Source organism: Pelophylax lessonae (genome assembly GCF_965119305.1).
Source record: "Pelophylax lessonae genome assembly, chromosome: 1".
Classification (NCBI taxonomy): Eukaryota; Metazoa; Chordata; class Amphibia; order Anura; family Ranidae; genus Pelophylax; species Pelophylax lessonae.
Window position 1 is genome coordinate 53,072,671 of NC_138768.1, and position 17,409 is coordinate 53,090,079.

The 17,409-nt window shown below is 45.4% G+C and overlaps 1 protein-coding gene across 3 annotated transcripts in view; it reads right to left on the reverse strand.

The window, feature by feature from the left end:
• The window catches only part of KATNAL2 (katanin catalytic subunit A1 like 2), a 106,995-nt gene that overhangs the window by 8,240 nt on the left and 81,346 nt on the right, over positions 1 to 17,409 (reverse strand). For all 3 annotated transcript variants that reach the window (XM_082255114.1, XM_082255113.1, XM_082255115.1), the window contains 2 exons: positions 13,976 to 14,067; positions 2,472 to 2,582 (listed from right to left, as the gene is read on the reverse strand). In XM_082255114.1, the coding sequence (XP_082111240.1) occupies positions 2,472 to 2,582; positions 13,976 to 14,067 (203 nt within the window). The remainder of the gene's footprint in view (positions 1 to 2,471; positions 2,583 to 13,975; positions 14,068 to 17,409) is intronic.

Consider the following 17,409-nt stretch of genomic DNA (forward strand, 5'->3'; position numbering starts at 1 on the left):
CTGATACTTGGGACACCAGAACAATGCCTGCTGATACTTGGGACCCCAGAACAATGCCTACTGATACTTGGGACCTCAGAACAATCCCTTCTGATACTTGGGACCCCAGAACAATCCCTTCTGATACTTGGGACATCAGATCAATTGCCTGCTGATACTTGGGACCCCAGAACAATGCCTGCTGATACTTGGGACCTCAGAACAATGCCTGCTGATACTTGGGACCCCAGAACAATGCCTGCTGATACTTGGGACCCCAGAACAATGCCTACTGATACTTGGGACCCCAGAACAATGCCTACTGATACTTGGGACCTCAGAACAATCCCTTCTGATACTTGGGACCCCAGAACAATCCCTTCTGATACTTGGGACCTCAGAACAATGCCTGCTGATACTTGGGACCTCAGAACAATGCCTGCTGATACTTGGGACCCCAGAACAATGCCTGCTGATACTTGGGACCCCAGAACAATGCCTGCTGATACTTGGGACCTCAGAACAATGCCTGCTGATACTTGGGACACCAGAACAATGCCTGCTGATACTTGGGACCTCAGATCAATGCCTGCTGATACTTGGGACCCCAGAACAATCCCTGCTAATACTTGGGACACCAGAACAATGCCTGCTGATACTTGGGACCCCAGAACAATGCCTGCTGATACTTGGGACCTCAGAACAATCCCTTCTGATACTTGGGACACCAGAACAATGCCTGCTGATACTTGGGACCTCAGAACAATGCCTGCTGATACTTGGGACCCCTGAACAATGCCTGCTGATACTTGGGACCCCAGAACAATCCCTTCTGATACTTGGGATCTCAGAACAATGCCTGCTGATACTTGGGACACCGGAACAATGCCTGCTGATACTTGGGACCACAGAACAATCCCTTCTGATACTTGGGACCCCAGAACAATGCCTGCTGATACTTGGGACCTCTGAACAATGCCTGCTGATACTTGGGACCCCAGAACAATGCCTGCTGATACTTGGGACCCCAGAACAATGCATGCTGACATTTGGAACACCAGAACAATGTATGATGACACTTGGGACACCAGAACAATGCATGCTGATGCCTGAGACACCAGAACAATACATGCTGATACTTGAGACCCTAGAACAGTGGATCCTGACACTTGGTAAACAAGAACAATGCATGCTGATACCTTGGACCTGAGAACAATGCATGCTGATGCCTGGGATCTGAGAACAATGCTGCCTGCTGATACCTAAAGCCTAATACACACAATGAGATTATCGGACAAATGATCGTCCGTTTTTCTTTTCTTTTTGCATGCTAGTCTCCATATCGAAAACTAATAGGTTATTAAAGTACAAAAATTCTCGTACAACAGAATAAAAATTTAGAAGTGATGTAATGTATTTGTATTGTATTTTCGGACGAAAACTGTATTGATTAAACGAAAACCGTACGATCAGGAATTGTACAAGAAACATTTTCGTGCTTGTCCCTTTGGAAAATTTCGGACGAAAGCTGTATACTAACGATTAGATTTTTGTACGATCGGGTCCAAAGCGCTATTTTTTGTACGATATTCTAATTGTGTGTACGGGGCTTAATACTCCAGAATAGTGCACGATGATACTTGGATATCCGGGAAAATACATGCTTATACTTGAATCAGGGAGGCTGGCAACTCAGATGCTCCTAAATAAAAGTACTTTCTTTGTTACGTGGGTACACAGGTACAGGCTATATGCTGACGCGTTTCAGCTATGGAGCCTTCATCAAAGGACCAAACTATGGGACCCGAACGCCCTGGCTAGAGCACAAGATTAGCTCATTGACTTCCACATTAGCAGTGGCGCTGGGGGTAAAAATTTGTTTTCTCAATACATGCTGATACCTGGGACCTCAGAACAGTGCATGCTGGAACTTTGAACCCCAGAATAATGTATTTATATAACTGCAACCCCAAAACAATGCCCTCAGAAACATTATAAATTATAACTTAATATGATATGCCATTCTCTGGCTTCTGACTCCGGCAATAAATGTATTTGTTACATAAAGATTATGTAGAGATCAGCGAGGTTGAAGTGCAGTTGAGTTCTTATCCCACCAGTAAAAGAAGGGACATCACATATGTACACAGATATAAATCAGATTATACAACCCCTCCGTTCCATTCACTCGTGCTCTGCGCAGCTTTAAGTACTTTACACTTGAAAGTTAAAACCCTTCTTACTGGGAGCATAGTAAATAACTTGCCTACAAAGTCACAGGGAGCTTTTTAAATACTGACATATGGCAGATCTGAGTTTATTAAAGATTATATCATTTTTTTTATTCTGACGACAAAGAAAACACATTAAAGAGAGGAGGAAGAGCTCACAATTAATCTTTAAATGTTTTAAGCAAAACTAAGACCCTTTCTGTAGATCTGTGCTTAGGGACTGCGGTTTTGTAGTCACACAACACTGTCCGCGGCTCTTACCAGGGCAGATTGGAAGCGGCTAAAACAAACACGAGGTCGTCTGATCGGGACAAGCCGTCCATCTGTACCAGTAACTCAGTCTTCATGCGGCGGCTGCCTTCGTGTTCACCCCTGTGAGAATTATAAAAAGGCTTGTAAGGAGAGCACATATGTTGTGTCAGAACAATCTGAAACTATTTCTTTTTGATACATAGGAATACTACAACTTTTACAGTACAATATAAGGAGAGTAACAAGTTCAGCTCTCACACCTATATACCACTTGGGACTGTACAACCTACAATTTGGGTGTGTTTCCATATCTAGGAGGCATAGGTGCTGCATATTGATGCCCAGAGAAATCAATGGTTGTATGCGGGTGTATGCAGATACGTCAATAAACACGTGGATGTGTACAGACATATACTCCTCGATACGGTCTGCCTCCCGGGTCATACGTCCATATGCATGTGCGATGCGCATGTGTGTGAAAGCGTGTGTGTACCGAAGCTGAATTATGGATGACACCTGCGGCTCCCAGGCAAGGAAATACGCCCAAATTTATACATTGTACCTTATGGACCAGATCAATTTTTACATTTCTGCTATGGGCCTACTGATTTGTCAATACCTTCGTCACTTCTTTAAAAGGATCTTCAGGCTGTAAGAAAAAAATTTAAAAGTGAGCAGCAACAAATATTGTAGCTGCTGACTGTTAATAAAAGGACACTTACTGTACCTGTCCAAGGATTCAGCACAGTTCTCATCAGGGCCAGCTCTTCCCCGGTCTTCAGGTCCCCAAAGATGGAATGTTTACTAAGGAAAGCTGGCTATGACTCCTTGTGGCATCACAGCCGGCTTCTCACTGTGCTAGCCTGAGCCGCGTTGCGCTTTGTGAATGATCCCACAGCCTTCTGGGACCTGTGATGGTTCCCAGAAGGTTATGGGCAAAGGGGGGGGGGGGGGGGGTGTCGAACTTCCGCTATAGCAGAAATGGAAGCAGGTGCGAAAGGGGGGGGGGGGGGGTTTAAGCGAAAAAGTGAAACTTTTCTTTTTGGGTGAAGTTCCGCTTTAAGTTTTTTTTTTTTTTCTTTGTACAAACAAGACTTTCCTTGGAAAATTTTATTTCATCTTTTATGTAATCTATAGACAAAAGGTGCAACAAAACCGAAAAAAAAAAAAAAAAAGTTTGGGAAAGTTTTTAAACAACACATGCTCCTGTTAACCACTTGCCGACCGCCGCACGACTATTTACTGCAGCAGTCAGCCCCGTACAGGCAAAGTGATGTAGTACTACGTCGCTCGCCTTTGAGCCTCTAGGGGGCGCGCTCCCTCCCCCTCCCCCGCTCGTTCCCTGACATGTCCGCCACTCGCAATCTCCCGATGCAGAGGGAGAAAGGCAGGCGGCTAATGTAAACAAAGCCGCCTGTCATTCTCCCTGATCTAACTGCAGAGATCATAGGATCCTGCTATGTAAGATCGTATGTCTCTGTGGTTACATCACTAGCCACACCCCTTTACAGTTAGAAGCATGCCCCCTAGGGACACACTTAACCTCTTGATCACTAATAAAGTTAACCCCTTCCCTGCCAGTGTCATTTTTTACAGTAACAGTGCATATGTATAGCACTGATTACTGTAGTAATGTCACTGGTACCCTCAAAAGTGTCAAAAATGTCAGTCAAGGGTCCGATTTGTCCACCGCAATGTCGCAGTCCCGCAAAAAAAAAAAAACGCAGATCGCCGCCATTACTCGTTAAAAATAAAACAATAAAAATGACAGAAATCTTTCCCTTAGTTAGTAAACGCAATAACTTTTGCGCAAACCAATCAAAATACGCTTTTTGCGATTTTTTTTTACCAAACATATGTAGCAGAAAACAAATTGGCCTAAAATGTTAAAAAATTTTGATTTTTACATTTTTTTGGGGAATTTCATATAAAAAAAATCTGAAAAATATTGTTATTTTTTCAAAATTGTCGCTCTTTTTTTGGTTATAGCGCAAAAAGTAAAAATCGCACAGGTGATCAAATACCACCAAAAGAAAGCTCTATTTGTGGGAAAAGAAGGACGTCAATTTAATTTGCGTACAGCTTAGCACGACCGCGCACTTGTCCGTTAAAGTGCCGAATCGCAAAATAGGGCCTGGTCAGGAAGGGGGTAAAATCTTCCGGGGCTGAAGTGGTTTATAAAAAGTGTACTTTTTATTTCTAAGATTTCTCCTGAAGGGGTTAATCAACACTGATTTGGTAAGGTGATAAACAGAAGCGCGGTTTTTTTTTTTTTTTAACTTTCATGGCTTGCTGACCTGAGTTTAAATGCCAATCAAGGGGCACAACTTTGATCTGCCATGAATGAACCAGAGAAGTCATTATAACATTGGGGGTTATTTACTAAAGCTGAAGAGTGCAAAATCAGGCTCACTTCTGCACAGACACCAATCAGCTTGCGGGTTTTATTGCCAAAGCTTATTTGAATAAGCTGAGGTTAGAAGCTGGTTGGTTTCTTTGCAGAAGTGAGCCTGATTTTGCACTCTCCAGCTTTAGTAAATAACCCCCTCTGCTTCACTGTAACTCTTCTTGACACTGCAAATGCTGTTCTGAGTGTTGGCCCACACTTGAGCAGTAAAGGTTCACACTTGTGCAGGTCAGAAACGCTTGCAAAATTGTGTGCGTTCCTGATCCACAGGCAAAACATGTTGCTCTTTAGCAGACAAAAAGGATTACATTAATTCCTAATTCCCCTGCCCCCCCCCTCCCCCCCATTTTTGTGCACTCTAAACTGCATGGTGCCCCGGGATTTTATAGCTTCATACACACGGGACATTTTGCTATCTCCTAGATGCCTCTCCTGGCAGCAGTGTTTTGGCAGAAAAAATGATTGATCCTTGTAAACACGTGTAACATGTAAGGGTGCGTCAAGTGCTTGGGCATTCATTCAATTCATTGGCCAGAATAATCATTTATTCTGGCCATGCCATCAAAATAGCCTAGCGTTAAAAATTGATTTTTGTAAAATCTTACCGTAAAATCCTTTTCTCTTAGCTCATTGACAGACGTAGTCCTCGGTGATACAGCACCTTCGGGTTATGTTGCCTCCACAGGAGCAGGACTAGACAGGAAATAAAAATGCTCTGGCCACACCCCAGGGGCAGTCCCCGAGGGTATATCCTCTCTCTCTCCGCCACAGCAAATCAGTTATGTCACAAAAGCAGTGCTTAGAGAATTTAACCCAACCCAACTCAAAAACAGAGGGGCGGGGACTACGTCTGTCAATGAGCTAAGAGAAAAGGATTTTACGGTAAGATTTTACAAAAATCCATTTTTCTCTATCGCTCATTGACAGACGTAGTCCTCGGTGATACAGCACCTTCGGGAAGTCCCAGAGCAGTATCACAAATGAGGGGTGGGAAAATGGAAATCAAATTCCAATCTAGAAGGCCCAACCGGTGCCAACTAGAAGTTTACAATGCTCATCCTTAATGATGAGACTCAACAAAAAGAAATTTTTCAAACAGAAAAAAACCCTCGAGGTAGACCACCGGTCTCCTCAAATTGCGGCCTGCAAAACCTTGCGGCCAAATGAGGCATCCGCCGATGCCATCACATCAATTTTATAAAATTTTGTAAAGGTATGTACCGACGACCAGGTGGCCGCCTTACATACCTGGACCACTGACGCCTGATGGCGAAAGGCCCAGGAAGTACTGAGCGCTCGAGTGGAGTGCGCCCTAACAGGGAACGGAGGACTCTGACCCTTAATAGAATAAGCCTGTACCACCGTCTGTCTAATCCATTTGGCAATAGTCGCGGCAGATGCAGGCAACCCCTTTCTGGGGCCATCCGTGATCACAAAAAGTGAATCCGTCTTACGGAATGATTCCGTAGCTTTCAGGTATACCCTGATTGCCCGAACCACATCCAAGGAATGCAACGCATGTTCCCGATGATGATTGGGCTGAGGACACAAGGAAGGTAGTACAATATCTTCATTCAGATGAAAATCTGAAACCACCTTAGGAAGAAAGGATGGCTTAGGATGAAGTACTACCTTATCCCTATGAATCACTAGGTATGGGGACTGGCATGATAATGCAGCCAGTTCTGACACCCTGCGAGCAGAAGTGATAGCCACCAAGAAAGCCACCTTCTGGGATAAAGTAAGCAAGGGAATCTCCCTGATGTTTTCAAAGGGAGGTTTCTGTAGAACCGACAAAACTAAATTAAGATCCCAGGGCGGTAAGGGCGCGCGGACTGGTGGAGCCAGGTGCCGCACCCCCTGGATGAAATTCCGCACCAAGGACTTGGTAGCTAAAGGTTTTTGAAAGAAGATTGCTAATGCTGAAACTTGACCCTTGATGGTGCTCAAGGCTAGTTTCTGCTCAACCCCTTTTTGCAAAAAAGCCAATATTCGAGTCACCGAATAGGTATGTGGAGGAAATCCTAAAGATTCGCACCACGCAATATAAGTCTTCCATGTGTGATAATAGACCTTGCTGGAAGTCGCTTTCCTTGCTTTAATAAGGGTAGGAATGACTGAAGCTGACAACCCTCTGTCCTTCAGTACTTGGGTCTCAATGGCCAGGCCATTAAAACCAGCGACTGTAAAGCACGATGGTAAATTGGTCCTTGAGACCACAGACACTCCCTGAGACGAAGTTCCCACGGAACGTCTGCGACTAGCATGTCCAAGTCGGCCAGGCCGGCTTGACGAGGCCAGCCTAGAATTTCTAGGACCACTGGCGCTGACTGGATCTGAACCAGGCGTCCCTAGAGCTATCTGGCCCCGACCATCCGAGAAAGTCTGGTCGTTTTCTGTTCCCACACATTTATCAGATACCTGATTCCTATCAGGAAGGGTGATCTTTTCTGGTTGAACCTCAGGGACTGAAGTCACCCGGCTAGAGGCTTCCTGGTCTGTCTGGTCAACCAGATCCGATTCCTGTGGGGAATAGAGACTAATCTTAGGAAAAGGTAAAGGAAAAGATCTATTCAGGGAACGGTGACTACCGCTCCCTGTAGTACTTAAATGTTGGAAGGGAAGAATCGCACCGGTAGTAGTAGTCGATGCTCGATCTAATGTCCTGAATACCGGTGAAAACGTCCCCCCACCCTCAACCCGGGTGGGGGCGCAACTTCAGGCTGTATAATCCTTTGCTTCGGGTTTGGCTGAGTCGGTCCTCTGTTTGTCCGACCAGCCTTTCTTGAACCCTCCTGGAGGAGTCTTGCCTTTCCCGCTTGTTCCAGCCGGGCGTACGAACCCTTTATGGGCGGTAAAGAAAGGTCCTCGCTTGTTGCGAGGTCCCTTAGCTTTAGCAGCCTGTGGCAAGAAAGTGCTCTTGCCCCCAGTGGCGTCCTTAATAATTTCATCTAGGGTGGCCCCAAATAGACGATTCCCCTGAAAGGGGAGATTCGTCAAGGTCTTTTTGGAACCTAGGTCAGCTGACCAGCATTTTAACCACAGCACACGTCTGAGGATTACCGCTGACATAGATGCATGCCCTAATAGGGGGGTAGTGTCCAAGGCTGCGTCACAGACAAACTGTAGCCCTTGTATAATCTGTTCCATCAAATCAGATGTTCCCTGGGGGATATCTTTTCCCCTTAGGTCTTGGCGTACCAATCTCGCCCATTCCGTTAGTGTCTGGGAAACTAGACCAATAACAATTACTGGTCTAAATGCTGACCCTATCAGGGAGAAGATAGTGTGGGACTCCGCTTCCATCTTTCGATCCACCGGATCCTTAAAGGACGAAGTGTCCTCCACTGGGATAACCGTGGCTTTATTCAGCCTGGAAATAGGTGGATTCACCACTGGTGGTACCGTCCATTTCTTAATGAAGGATTCCTCAAATGGATAGCGTCTAGCAATACGCTTGGAAATCGTAAAGGTACGCTTAGAATGCTCCCATTCTCCTTTAATTTTATTACCAAAACACTTGGGTACAGGAAAAACCTTCACCGTTTTGATGGGCTTGTTAGTACCAAAGGGAATCTCTGTTTCAGTTGCCTCTGCCGGTAAAACCTCAAGTCTTAAGGTTTCCCGCACTGCCACAACTAGTGCGTCCACCAATGCTTCTTCCTGAATTATAGCGGGAGAAGGAACGTCCTCCTCACTGTCTGAGGGAGCTTTACCTGAGGTAACAGCCCTTGCAGAGGGACCTGCAGCTGCAGTGACCATCTCTGAATCTGAGTCAGAGGTGTCAGATAATATAGGGGTAGGCGGGGGTCGCTTCCTTGACCCCCGTCCCTGACAGGCTGCCTCCACCCGAGCCACCAAAGACTCCAAAACTGCTGTAAATGCATCCATACTCTGTGCACCGGCGGGTCCCGTGGCCCCCTCGAGGGAAACAGGTGGGGGTATTTGTGTGGCAGGGTCAATGATTATTCCAGTAACTTCCCGGATAATACAATTCAATTAAATAAAAAAAACTTTTTTTTTTTTTTTTTTTTTTTCAGACCCCCAGCGCCACAAAAGCCCCTTAGTGTTACCTGCTAGGGATCCCTATCGATCGAGAGAGAGAGAGATAGACCCCCAGGCTCACCACTTGATGCTCAGAGTTAACTGCAACAGGTTACAGCGCTGTGTTCACAAACAGGAAGTCTTTTGGCTGGCTGCCCAGGAAGAAAGGAGGCGGCTCCGCCCCTCTGCACGCCTTCCGGCGCCTCCCCTAGCTCCACGAGGTGTTTGGATCACCTCAAACATGGCCGCCCCCATGCTGGAGACACGAGGCTACGCCAAAATGGCGGCTCGTGCGATCCAGCAAAAAAAAAAAAAAAATGGCGGTGGCCTGTACCGAATAGCGGCGTGCTGCAGAGCACACAACACCTTCTCTGCATGGGGATTTGGCGTGGTTGGCGGTACCGGCCCTGGCGGACCGCATGGCCGTTCGGAAGGCCTGCTATTGCTGGAGATTTGACTAGGAAGGCAGTCTACATGTCCGTGGCTTCTGACTGGTAGGTACTTATTATTATCACAGTAAGATTCCCATACTGCCACTGATTACAATCTTTTTAACATGTATACAATTAGATTGTTAGCTCCCAAACCAAGCCTCCTGGCTTTTTGCACATAAAATCACACTCAAAGTAGGGGGATCTGTGCCATGTTATAGGATAGAGGGGGACTCTACCTTACCATACAGAGAGGGGCCCGCGTTCACCACAAGACCCGTCAGGGGAAAAGGGGGAACATACTACTCACCATACCGGAACCAGGCGGGCACCAACTCCTGACAGTACCCCTCTCCACCGGGGCGGGAGGGCTGTCGACCAATACGGACGCCGTGACTCATGGTCCTTGGCGTTTCAGCGAGACGTTTAACTCGCGGGGTCAGTCCCCCAGTGGGACTATGTCGCGGCCGACCCAGCGCGGAGCTATGGCCTGCACGCGCTCGTAGGCTGAACTGGGGTGACCACCGGATCTCAACATCCAGCCCGTCGCCCAGTTCAGCTTTCTTGCTTGAAGATCTCACAGGAACACTGGAGAAAAAAGCTGTCTAAAAAATCTTTTTAAGAAAAAAATCTTGCCAGGACCGAAGATCCCAGCAAGGTATCTAGGTCCTTACTCCTGACTAGACAGAAAAAAACTGATTTGCTGTGGCGGAGAGAGAGAGGATATACCCTCGGGGACTGCCCCTGGGGTGTGGCCAGAGCATTTTTATTTCCTGTCTAGTCCTGCTCCTGTGGAGGCAACATAACCCGAAGGTGCTGTATCACCGAGGACTACGTCTGTCAATGAGCGATAGAGAAAGCACGTTTAGACTCATTTACACACGTTTCCAAGCCTCAATCAGCCAAAATGCGGCTGCTCCTGGATGCACTGGCAGTGGCTTTTTTCTGCCTCTAAACTCATCTAAAAGCCTATGTGTGCATGAACAGATAAGCCAACATTGGTTGATGATAGACTAGGCAACAGCTCGCAATGTCAAGCGGCGGCTACCAAGGCTAGCAGAATATTAGCATGCATAAAGAAAGGGATGTTTTCCAGAGATAAGTCTATAATCCTTCCACTTTATAAAACTCTGGTCCGACCGCATCTGGAGTATTCTGTCCAGTTCTGGTCGCCAGTCCTCAGAAGGGATGTGTTGGAGCTGGAGAGAGTACAGAGAAGGGCAACTAAACTAATTAGGGGACTGGAGGACCTTGATTATGAAGAGCGTCTGCAATCGCTTGATTTATTCTCCCTGGAGAAGAGACGCCTGAGGGGGGACATGATAGCAATTTTTAAATATCTCAATGGGGATCTCAGCTTAGAAAAAAGCTGTTCAGTCAAAGGGATTGCATGAGGACTCGGGGGCACACAATGCGATTAGAGGAGAAGCGTTTTAACCTCAGGCAATGTGGGGGGTTCTTTACTGTTAGGGCTACAAGATTGTGGAATTCTCTACCACAAGAAGTGGTTTCTGCGGGTAGTATGGTGGCTTTCAAAAGACTCTTAGACTTACATCTCAAGGATCAGAACATTCAGGGGTATGTGAGATGATTACAGCCACACACACCTACACAGGTTGAACTGGATGGACTATTGTCTTTATTCAACCTCACCTACTATGTAACTATGTAACTATGTAACATGCAGGGGGAATTAGAAGCAGAGAAAAAACCTGCCAGACACCCAAAGGAGCAGCATTAAAAATGTCCGTGCATGAAGCCTTAAAAAAGGGTCTGGGACTTCTTTACCCTCGTTTCTGTGGATAGGGCAGCACACTGAAAGAGATGGGTTGCTCTACCGGCAGAACGCGGGTCACACATGTAATCCTAGCCTTAGATATGCCACAGTGTAAATATCATTGCTGGTAAATGGGGTGGAAGAGCTATGAGGGAGGAGGGGGTTGGGCATACTATATGAATGTGTAACATGCCTAATGTTCATAACTGGTTAAAGGCCACTGAGAGTATTTTTGGCAGCATTTGTTGTCAACGGCCACCGGTTGCTTGTTTGGGTCCCATGCAGTACCTGTTATTGGTCCCTTTTACCGTGGCCCCTGGGAATATGCTCTAGTTTAGTTGGCACTGAGAGTATTTGCCTGACTACGCAATCTTGCCCAGCTGCAGCCCAGACAAAACCTAGAAATGTACCTGTACTTCTCCAGCCTGCTTTCCGGTGTGGGCAAATGGGAATGATGTTACACACTGGGTTGACTTGCCCCAAAATTAAACACAGAATGATGTATTCTGTAACCAGCATCAATATTCCCAAGAACCCCCACACTGCCCTATTAAGCATGTAGACAGGTTGCCTACAGCTGCATTCGTTTGTTAGTGGCTGGCTCAGGCTGAAGGAGGAAAGAGTTAATGCGTGTGCTCAGTTCCCAGGCTTTTTGGACCCAGCCTACTCACCAGTAATATAAACATGGGAGGAGGCTGAGTTTGGGGCTCTCGCTGGCCTTTTGTTATCTTTCGGGGCAAGATAAACTTCGAATTGCTGAAGGAAACACCAGGTTCCAGCAAGCAACCAAGACATGGGAAACGCCAGCATGGACTACTACCATACGGAGATATGCCTGGGCAGCCATTCAGTTGTAGTTAAGGTCAGGGTATGGACTCTGATCAGATTGAATACTATTGTTAAAGGATTTCCAAGTAAAGCTGCATCTACTATTCTAGGTCTGTGCCTGGTCTGCAATTTTTTTTTTTCTATCAGTAATGTCTGAAGTCAAGGGGTGCATGCTGGTTCTGGAATATCAAAAGAACCTGGGACTGTAAAGCACATCTGGGATATGAAGCCCATCTACTACCAAAGGTTTAATTCGACAAAGGAAGGAGGAGAAATGCAGTTGCTATGAATAACCAAGCACGAAACCACCAGTCCGAGCCAGAACATCTGGCTGTGGGACGAGAACTCCCTGTTCCACTCCCAAAAAAAAATCTAGTTGGGATGAGCACTGCTTAGCCATTCACAGAAAGCTTTGTATTCCATAAATGAATACAAAGCTTCCTCTAATTGTCTGAGGCGGGCTGATGTTCTCGTCCCACTGCTGGAACACAGTGCTGTATACTGTATGTAGTTGAGGCTATACACAGTTAATACAGCGCTGTCGTGGAAATTAATAGGGCTTGGAGCATAGAAACCTGCTTCAGTGCGCTCAAGATTATTACACACCAAGCTCCATTAATAGCTTGTACTGAAAAGTACAATTGTACCGCTCATTTGTATACCGGTTTACCAAGCGCTCGGCGACAAAAAAAGGAACAGACACGCTGGGTCATTTCGATGCCATCTGCCAGGTCTCTCTCCGGATATCTATGTGTGTGCATGTGTGGGTAAGAGCAAGTGTTTGTGGGTAAGAGTTTCTGTGTGTCTGCATGGATGAATGGCTGTGTGAGCTTGGGTCTGTGTGTGAGCTTCCTGTGTCTTCTGTGTGTCTCAGGGCAGCGCTTGGTTTATTTACAGCAAGTGAACAAAAGGGAGTTACAGGGAGTGGCTTCAAGACCACCAATCACAAACACGTATACATTCAAAAAAATACAATAGAAACTGTGGAATACATGCCCATGAATGGACATGAGCGAACAAAGGGCTCAACTGCCACAAGGGGCACATGGCTTTTCATTGTTCATTTATGTCAATCCATAAACATGAATCCATTACCTGTTAGTGGGTCTTCATCAAACATGATTCACATATAAAGCATTTTTGATAGTGACCATTCTATTTGTTCCAGTTGATGAGGTTTTATCTGCATAAGATAATAGCAGAAGCCCCTCAGTCACACTGATCGAATGTGACTAAAAGGAGCCATCTATTAATCTTGGTACAATGCTAAGAATTCCCATATCACAAACATATCTCAGCAGTACAGGGCCCTGAACTGCAGACATAGATCTGTGCGATGGACTCTCTCTGCTACTAGTATTGTGCCATCTCATCCAATGGAAGGTTTTCACCAACAAGTCTTTCCTGCAATGACAGTTAAAGCGATAATCACTGTAAATAGCGATTATCGGTAAAACTCGACACTGGGAGACATTATGACTATTTAACTAAAGAAATGTCTATCAAAATTTCCACAACAGCGCCCCCAGCAAGCGCACTTGTTATTGCAGTAAATAGTTCATTTGAGCCAACCTGGCCTAAGCGAACTATTTAAAAGGGACATTAAACATGGAGTTAGACTTTAAAGTGAAGCTAAACCTACAATAAAAAGGAAAGAGCAGCGTTACCACTTTTCTTTAAAGTGTTTAGTAACGTTCGTGTACAGAGATGTGGTGAGCTGCAGTTACATATAATCGCATCCACTTTCCTTATTTATTAATTTTATTAACACGATTGTAATTTTGAGTGAGGTTCAGGAGCGCGGGTGTCCTACCTATATTTTACAGAGAACAAAATTGCGAGCAGGCAGCTCCTTATTGCAGAAGAGACATGCCATGAGAAATTCACACATCCAAATAATGAGACTGGGAAGGGGCAATCAGAGGTGGATGAACAGAGAACAGTTTTTGGTTGGAAGTATGTCTGGAAAGCCAACAACAAAGAGGTGCCAGACTGAGGTTTGCAAAAAAAAAGAAAGTCTACTCACCCCGGCCCTGTCCCTCTTTGACTCATCACAGACTCCAGCTCATCCAGGAAAATGGTGGAGGGGGCATGGTAGCGAGCCAGTTCAAATAAAACCTGTGTGAGAAAAACTTTGAGGCTTACAGCAATAAAAATTAACAAACATGTCTATACTTATCTGTTCTGTGCAATGAAAAACTTTTCTTCTCATGTCTCCCATTGGTGCTCCTGGCCCTTCCTCTTTGTCCAGTGCCTCCATGGGAAACCGCTTTCCATGGGGGCACTCATGTGTGCTCACCCCTGAGCCCTGCTGCTGCGTCCATTGACACAGACAGGGGGACTTGACCCTATCCCCACCATTGAATTAATTGACAGCCCCGGGTGTCAATGGCTCCCGGTGCCTCAGCAAAGCCAGTGAGACCTGGAAGTGAGGTTAGAGAAGAGTTGCAGATGTGCAAAGTGCTGGATCGAATGGGGGGTCAAGTAAGTAAAAGCGGGGCAGGGGGGATGCTGATGCCTAAACATTTTTTACCCTAATGCAAGGAATGCATTAAGGTAAAAAGCGGTTAGACCTTAGAATCACTTTAAACATGAAAAATGATCCTTTAAAGTGGAATTTAAGGCTAGAACTAATCTTGAAATAGCTCCCACCCTCCTTCAGGGGAGAGGAAAGAGCACTGACTACTGATGGAATGCCTGGGCGGTGATGTCACCAAAAGACTTTCTATGCCTTACATGGACTTTAATAGGCTATAGACTTATACTGCCGGCTGTCCCTCCTCTCTCCTGAAGTCGGCCGTTGGGAGCCCCGGGGAACCCGGAGAATAGGTAAGTATATGCATCTTCCTTCTACAGGATAGTTAGTATAGATGTTAGAAAGAGGGTGGGAGCAGTTTTAAACTTAGTTATTTCTAGCCTAAGATTACACTTTAAAGACTGACTCCACTTTTGTTGAAAAACTTTCCCCTCTGGGTGATCTCTGTACATTGCAGAGATTTTAACAAACTTTGTTGCAGATTCCTAACTTTTGTTACTCTGAAGGAATAGCTGTTTGTTTGTCTGTGTCCGTGTGCTCAGTAAATCTGTATGGGGGCGATTTTATAATTATCAGTCAGCTGCTGCACCTGCAGGGCTCTGATAAGGAGAATTGCAGGGTCTGCATCCCTTTAGATGTGATTTCCATTTGGGAGCATCTCACCAAAAATTTAATTTCTTTGCTCCAGATGATGCCAGAAATCTGATTTGTATCTTAGTGCAGACCAAATCAGTGAGCCAATCACACAAGCAGAAGTGGCATTTTCAGGGGGCGTTCTGTACACCATCTGTGGTACCATCTGTGTACAGAACACCTCCAGGTGGCCATATTGCATTGCATTTTACAGAAAATGACAGCGCTGTAGATTTAAAAGGAAAGGTCATTTTTTATTAACATTCAATTACAATGACTTGAGTCACAATTGTATGTGCTATATTTTTTTTATTTGTTATTTTTTTCCCATGAAAGTGGAGTTACCCTTTAAATGCAAAAACACAAATGTATTCAAACAGGTGCCACATTGTGATATAAGACCTATGGCTCCCCCAAACCCCAAAAGACTAGAACAACTGTGATATGAACATACATTCTGACTGCTGGATTTAAAGCCCACTTAAAGTTTTTAGGTAAGATATAAAAATATACTGAATGAGCTGAGAAAACGTACACTTTACCTATGTGGTCTGGTGTGTTGCACTAACATTTTCGTGTTCATGCACATTATGTAATGCATTAACATACTGTATAGTATCTCACAAAACTGAGTACACTCCTCACGTTTATGTAAATATTTTATTATATCTTTTCATGTGACAACACTGAAGAAATTACACTTTGCTATAATGTAAAGTAGTGAGCGTACAGCTTGTATAACAGTGTAAATTTGCTGTCCCCTCAAAATAACTCAACACACAGCCATTAATGTCTAAACCGCTGGCAACAAAAGTGAGTACACCCCTAAGTAAAAAATGTTCAAATTTGGCCCATTGGCCCACCATTACTTTCCAGCACTGCCCTAACCCTCTCGGGCATGGAGTTCACCAGAGCTTCACAGGTTGCCACTGGAGTCCTCTTCCACTCCTCCATGATGACATCACAGAGCTGGTGGATGTTAGAGACCTTGCGCTCCTCCACTTTCCGTTTGAGGATGCCCCACAGATGCTCAATAGGGTTTAGGTCTGGAGACATGCTTGGCCAGTCCATCACCTTTACCCTCACTTTCTTTAGCAAGGCAGTGGTTATCTTGGAGGTGTTTGGGGTTGGTATGTTGGAATACTGCCCTGCCGCCCAGTCTCTGAAGGGAGGGGATCATGTTCTGATTCAGTGTGTTACTGTACATGTTGGCATTCATGGTTCAATGAACTGTAGCTCCCAATTGCCAGCAGCACTCATGCAGCCTCAGACCATGACACTCCCACCACAATGCTTGAGTGTAGGCAAGACACACTTGTCTTTGTACTCCTCAGCTGGTTGCCGCCACACACGCTTGACACCATCTGAACCAAATAAGTTTATTTTGGTCTCATCAGACCACATGACGTGGTTCCATGTCCTTAGTCTGCTTGTCTTCAGCAACTGTTTGCAGGCTTTCTTGCGCATCATCTGTAGAAGAGGCTTCCTTCTGGGACGACAGCCATGCAGACCAATTTGATGCAGTGTGCGGCGTATGGTCTGAGCACTGACAGGCTGACCCCCCACCCCTTCAACCTCTGCAGCAATGCTGGAAGCACTCATATGACTATTTCCTAAAGACAACCTCTGGATATGGTGCGCTCAACTACTTTTGTCAACCATAACGAGGCTTGTTCTGAGCGGAACCTGTCCTGGTAAACCACTGTATGGTCTTGGCCACCATGCTGCAGCTCAGTTTCAGGGTCTTGACAATCTTCTTATAGCCTAGGCTATCTTTATGTAGAGCAACAATTCTTTTTTTCAGATCCTCAGAGAGTTCTTTGCCATGAGGTGCCATGTTGAACTTCCAGTGACCAGTAGAAGAGAATGTGAACCATAACACCAAATTTAACACATCTGCTCCCCATTCACGCCCTTGTAACACTAACAAGTCACATGACACCGGAGATGGAAAATGGCTGATTGAGCCCTTTTTTATACATTTTCACTTAGGGGTGTATTTTTGTTGCCAGCGATTTAGACATTAATTTTTTTTTTAACAAACAAGGAGTGCTTTATTGAAAAAAACATGTGTACAGAAAACAGGCCAGAAATAAACAGTCAACATAATACATGTGCGATTCGACATACCACAAAATCTCAGTATCATATAGCAACTAAACCGAAAAATGGCAAGAGGCACAGATCTAAGAGTCACGGAATACAAGGGGGGGGGGGAGGGGGAAGGGGGGGGGGGAAATGGACATAAGAAGAAAAAAAAAAAAAAAAAAAAGAAAGAGGGGGGGGGGGGG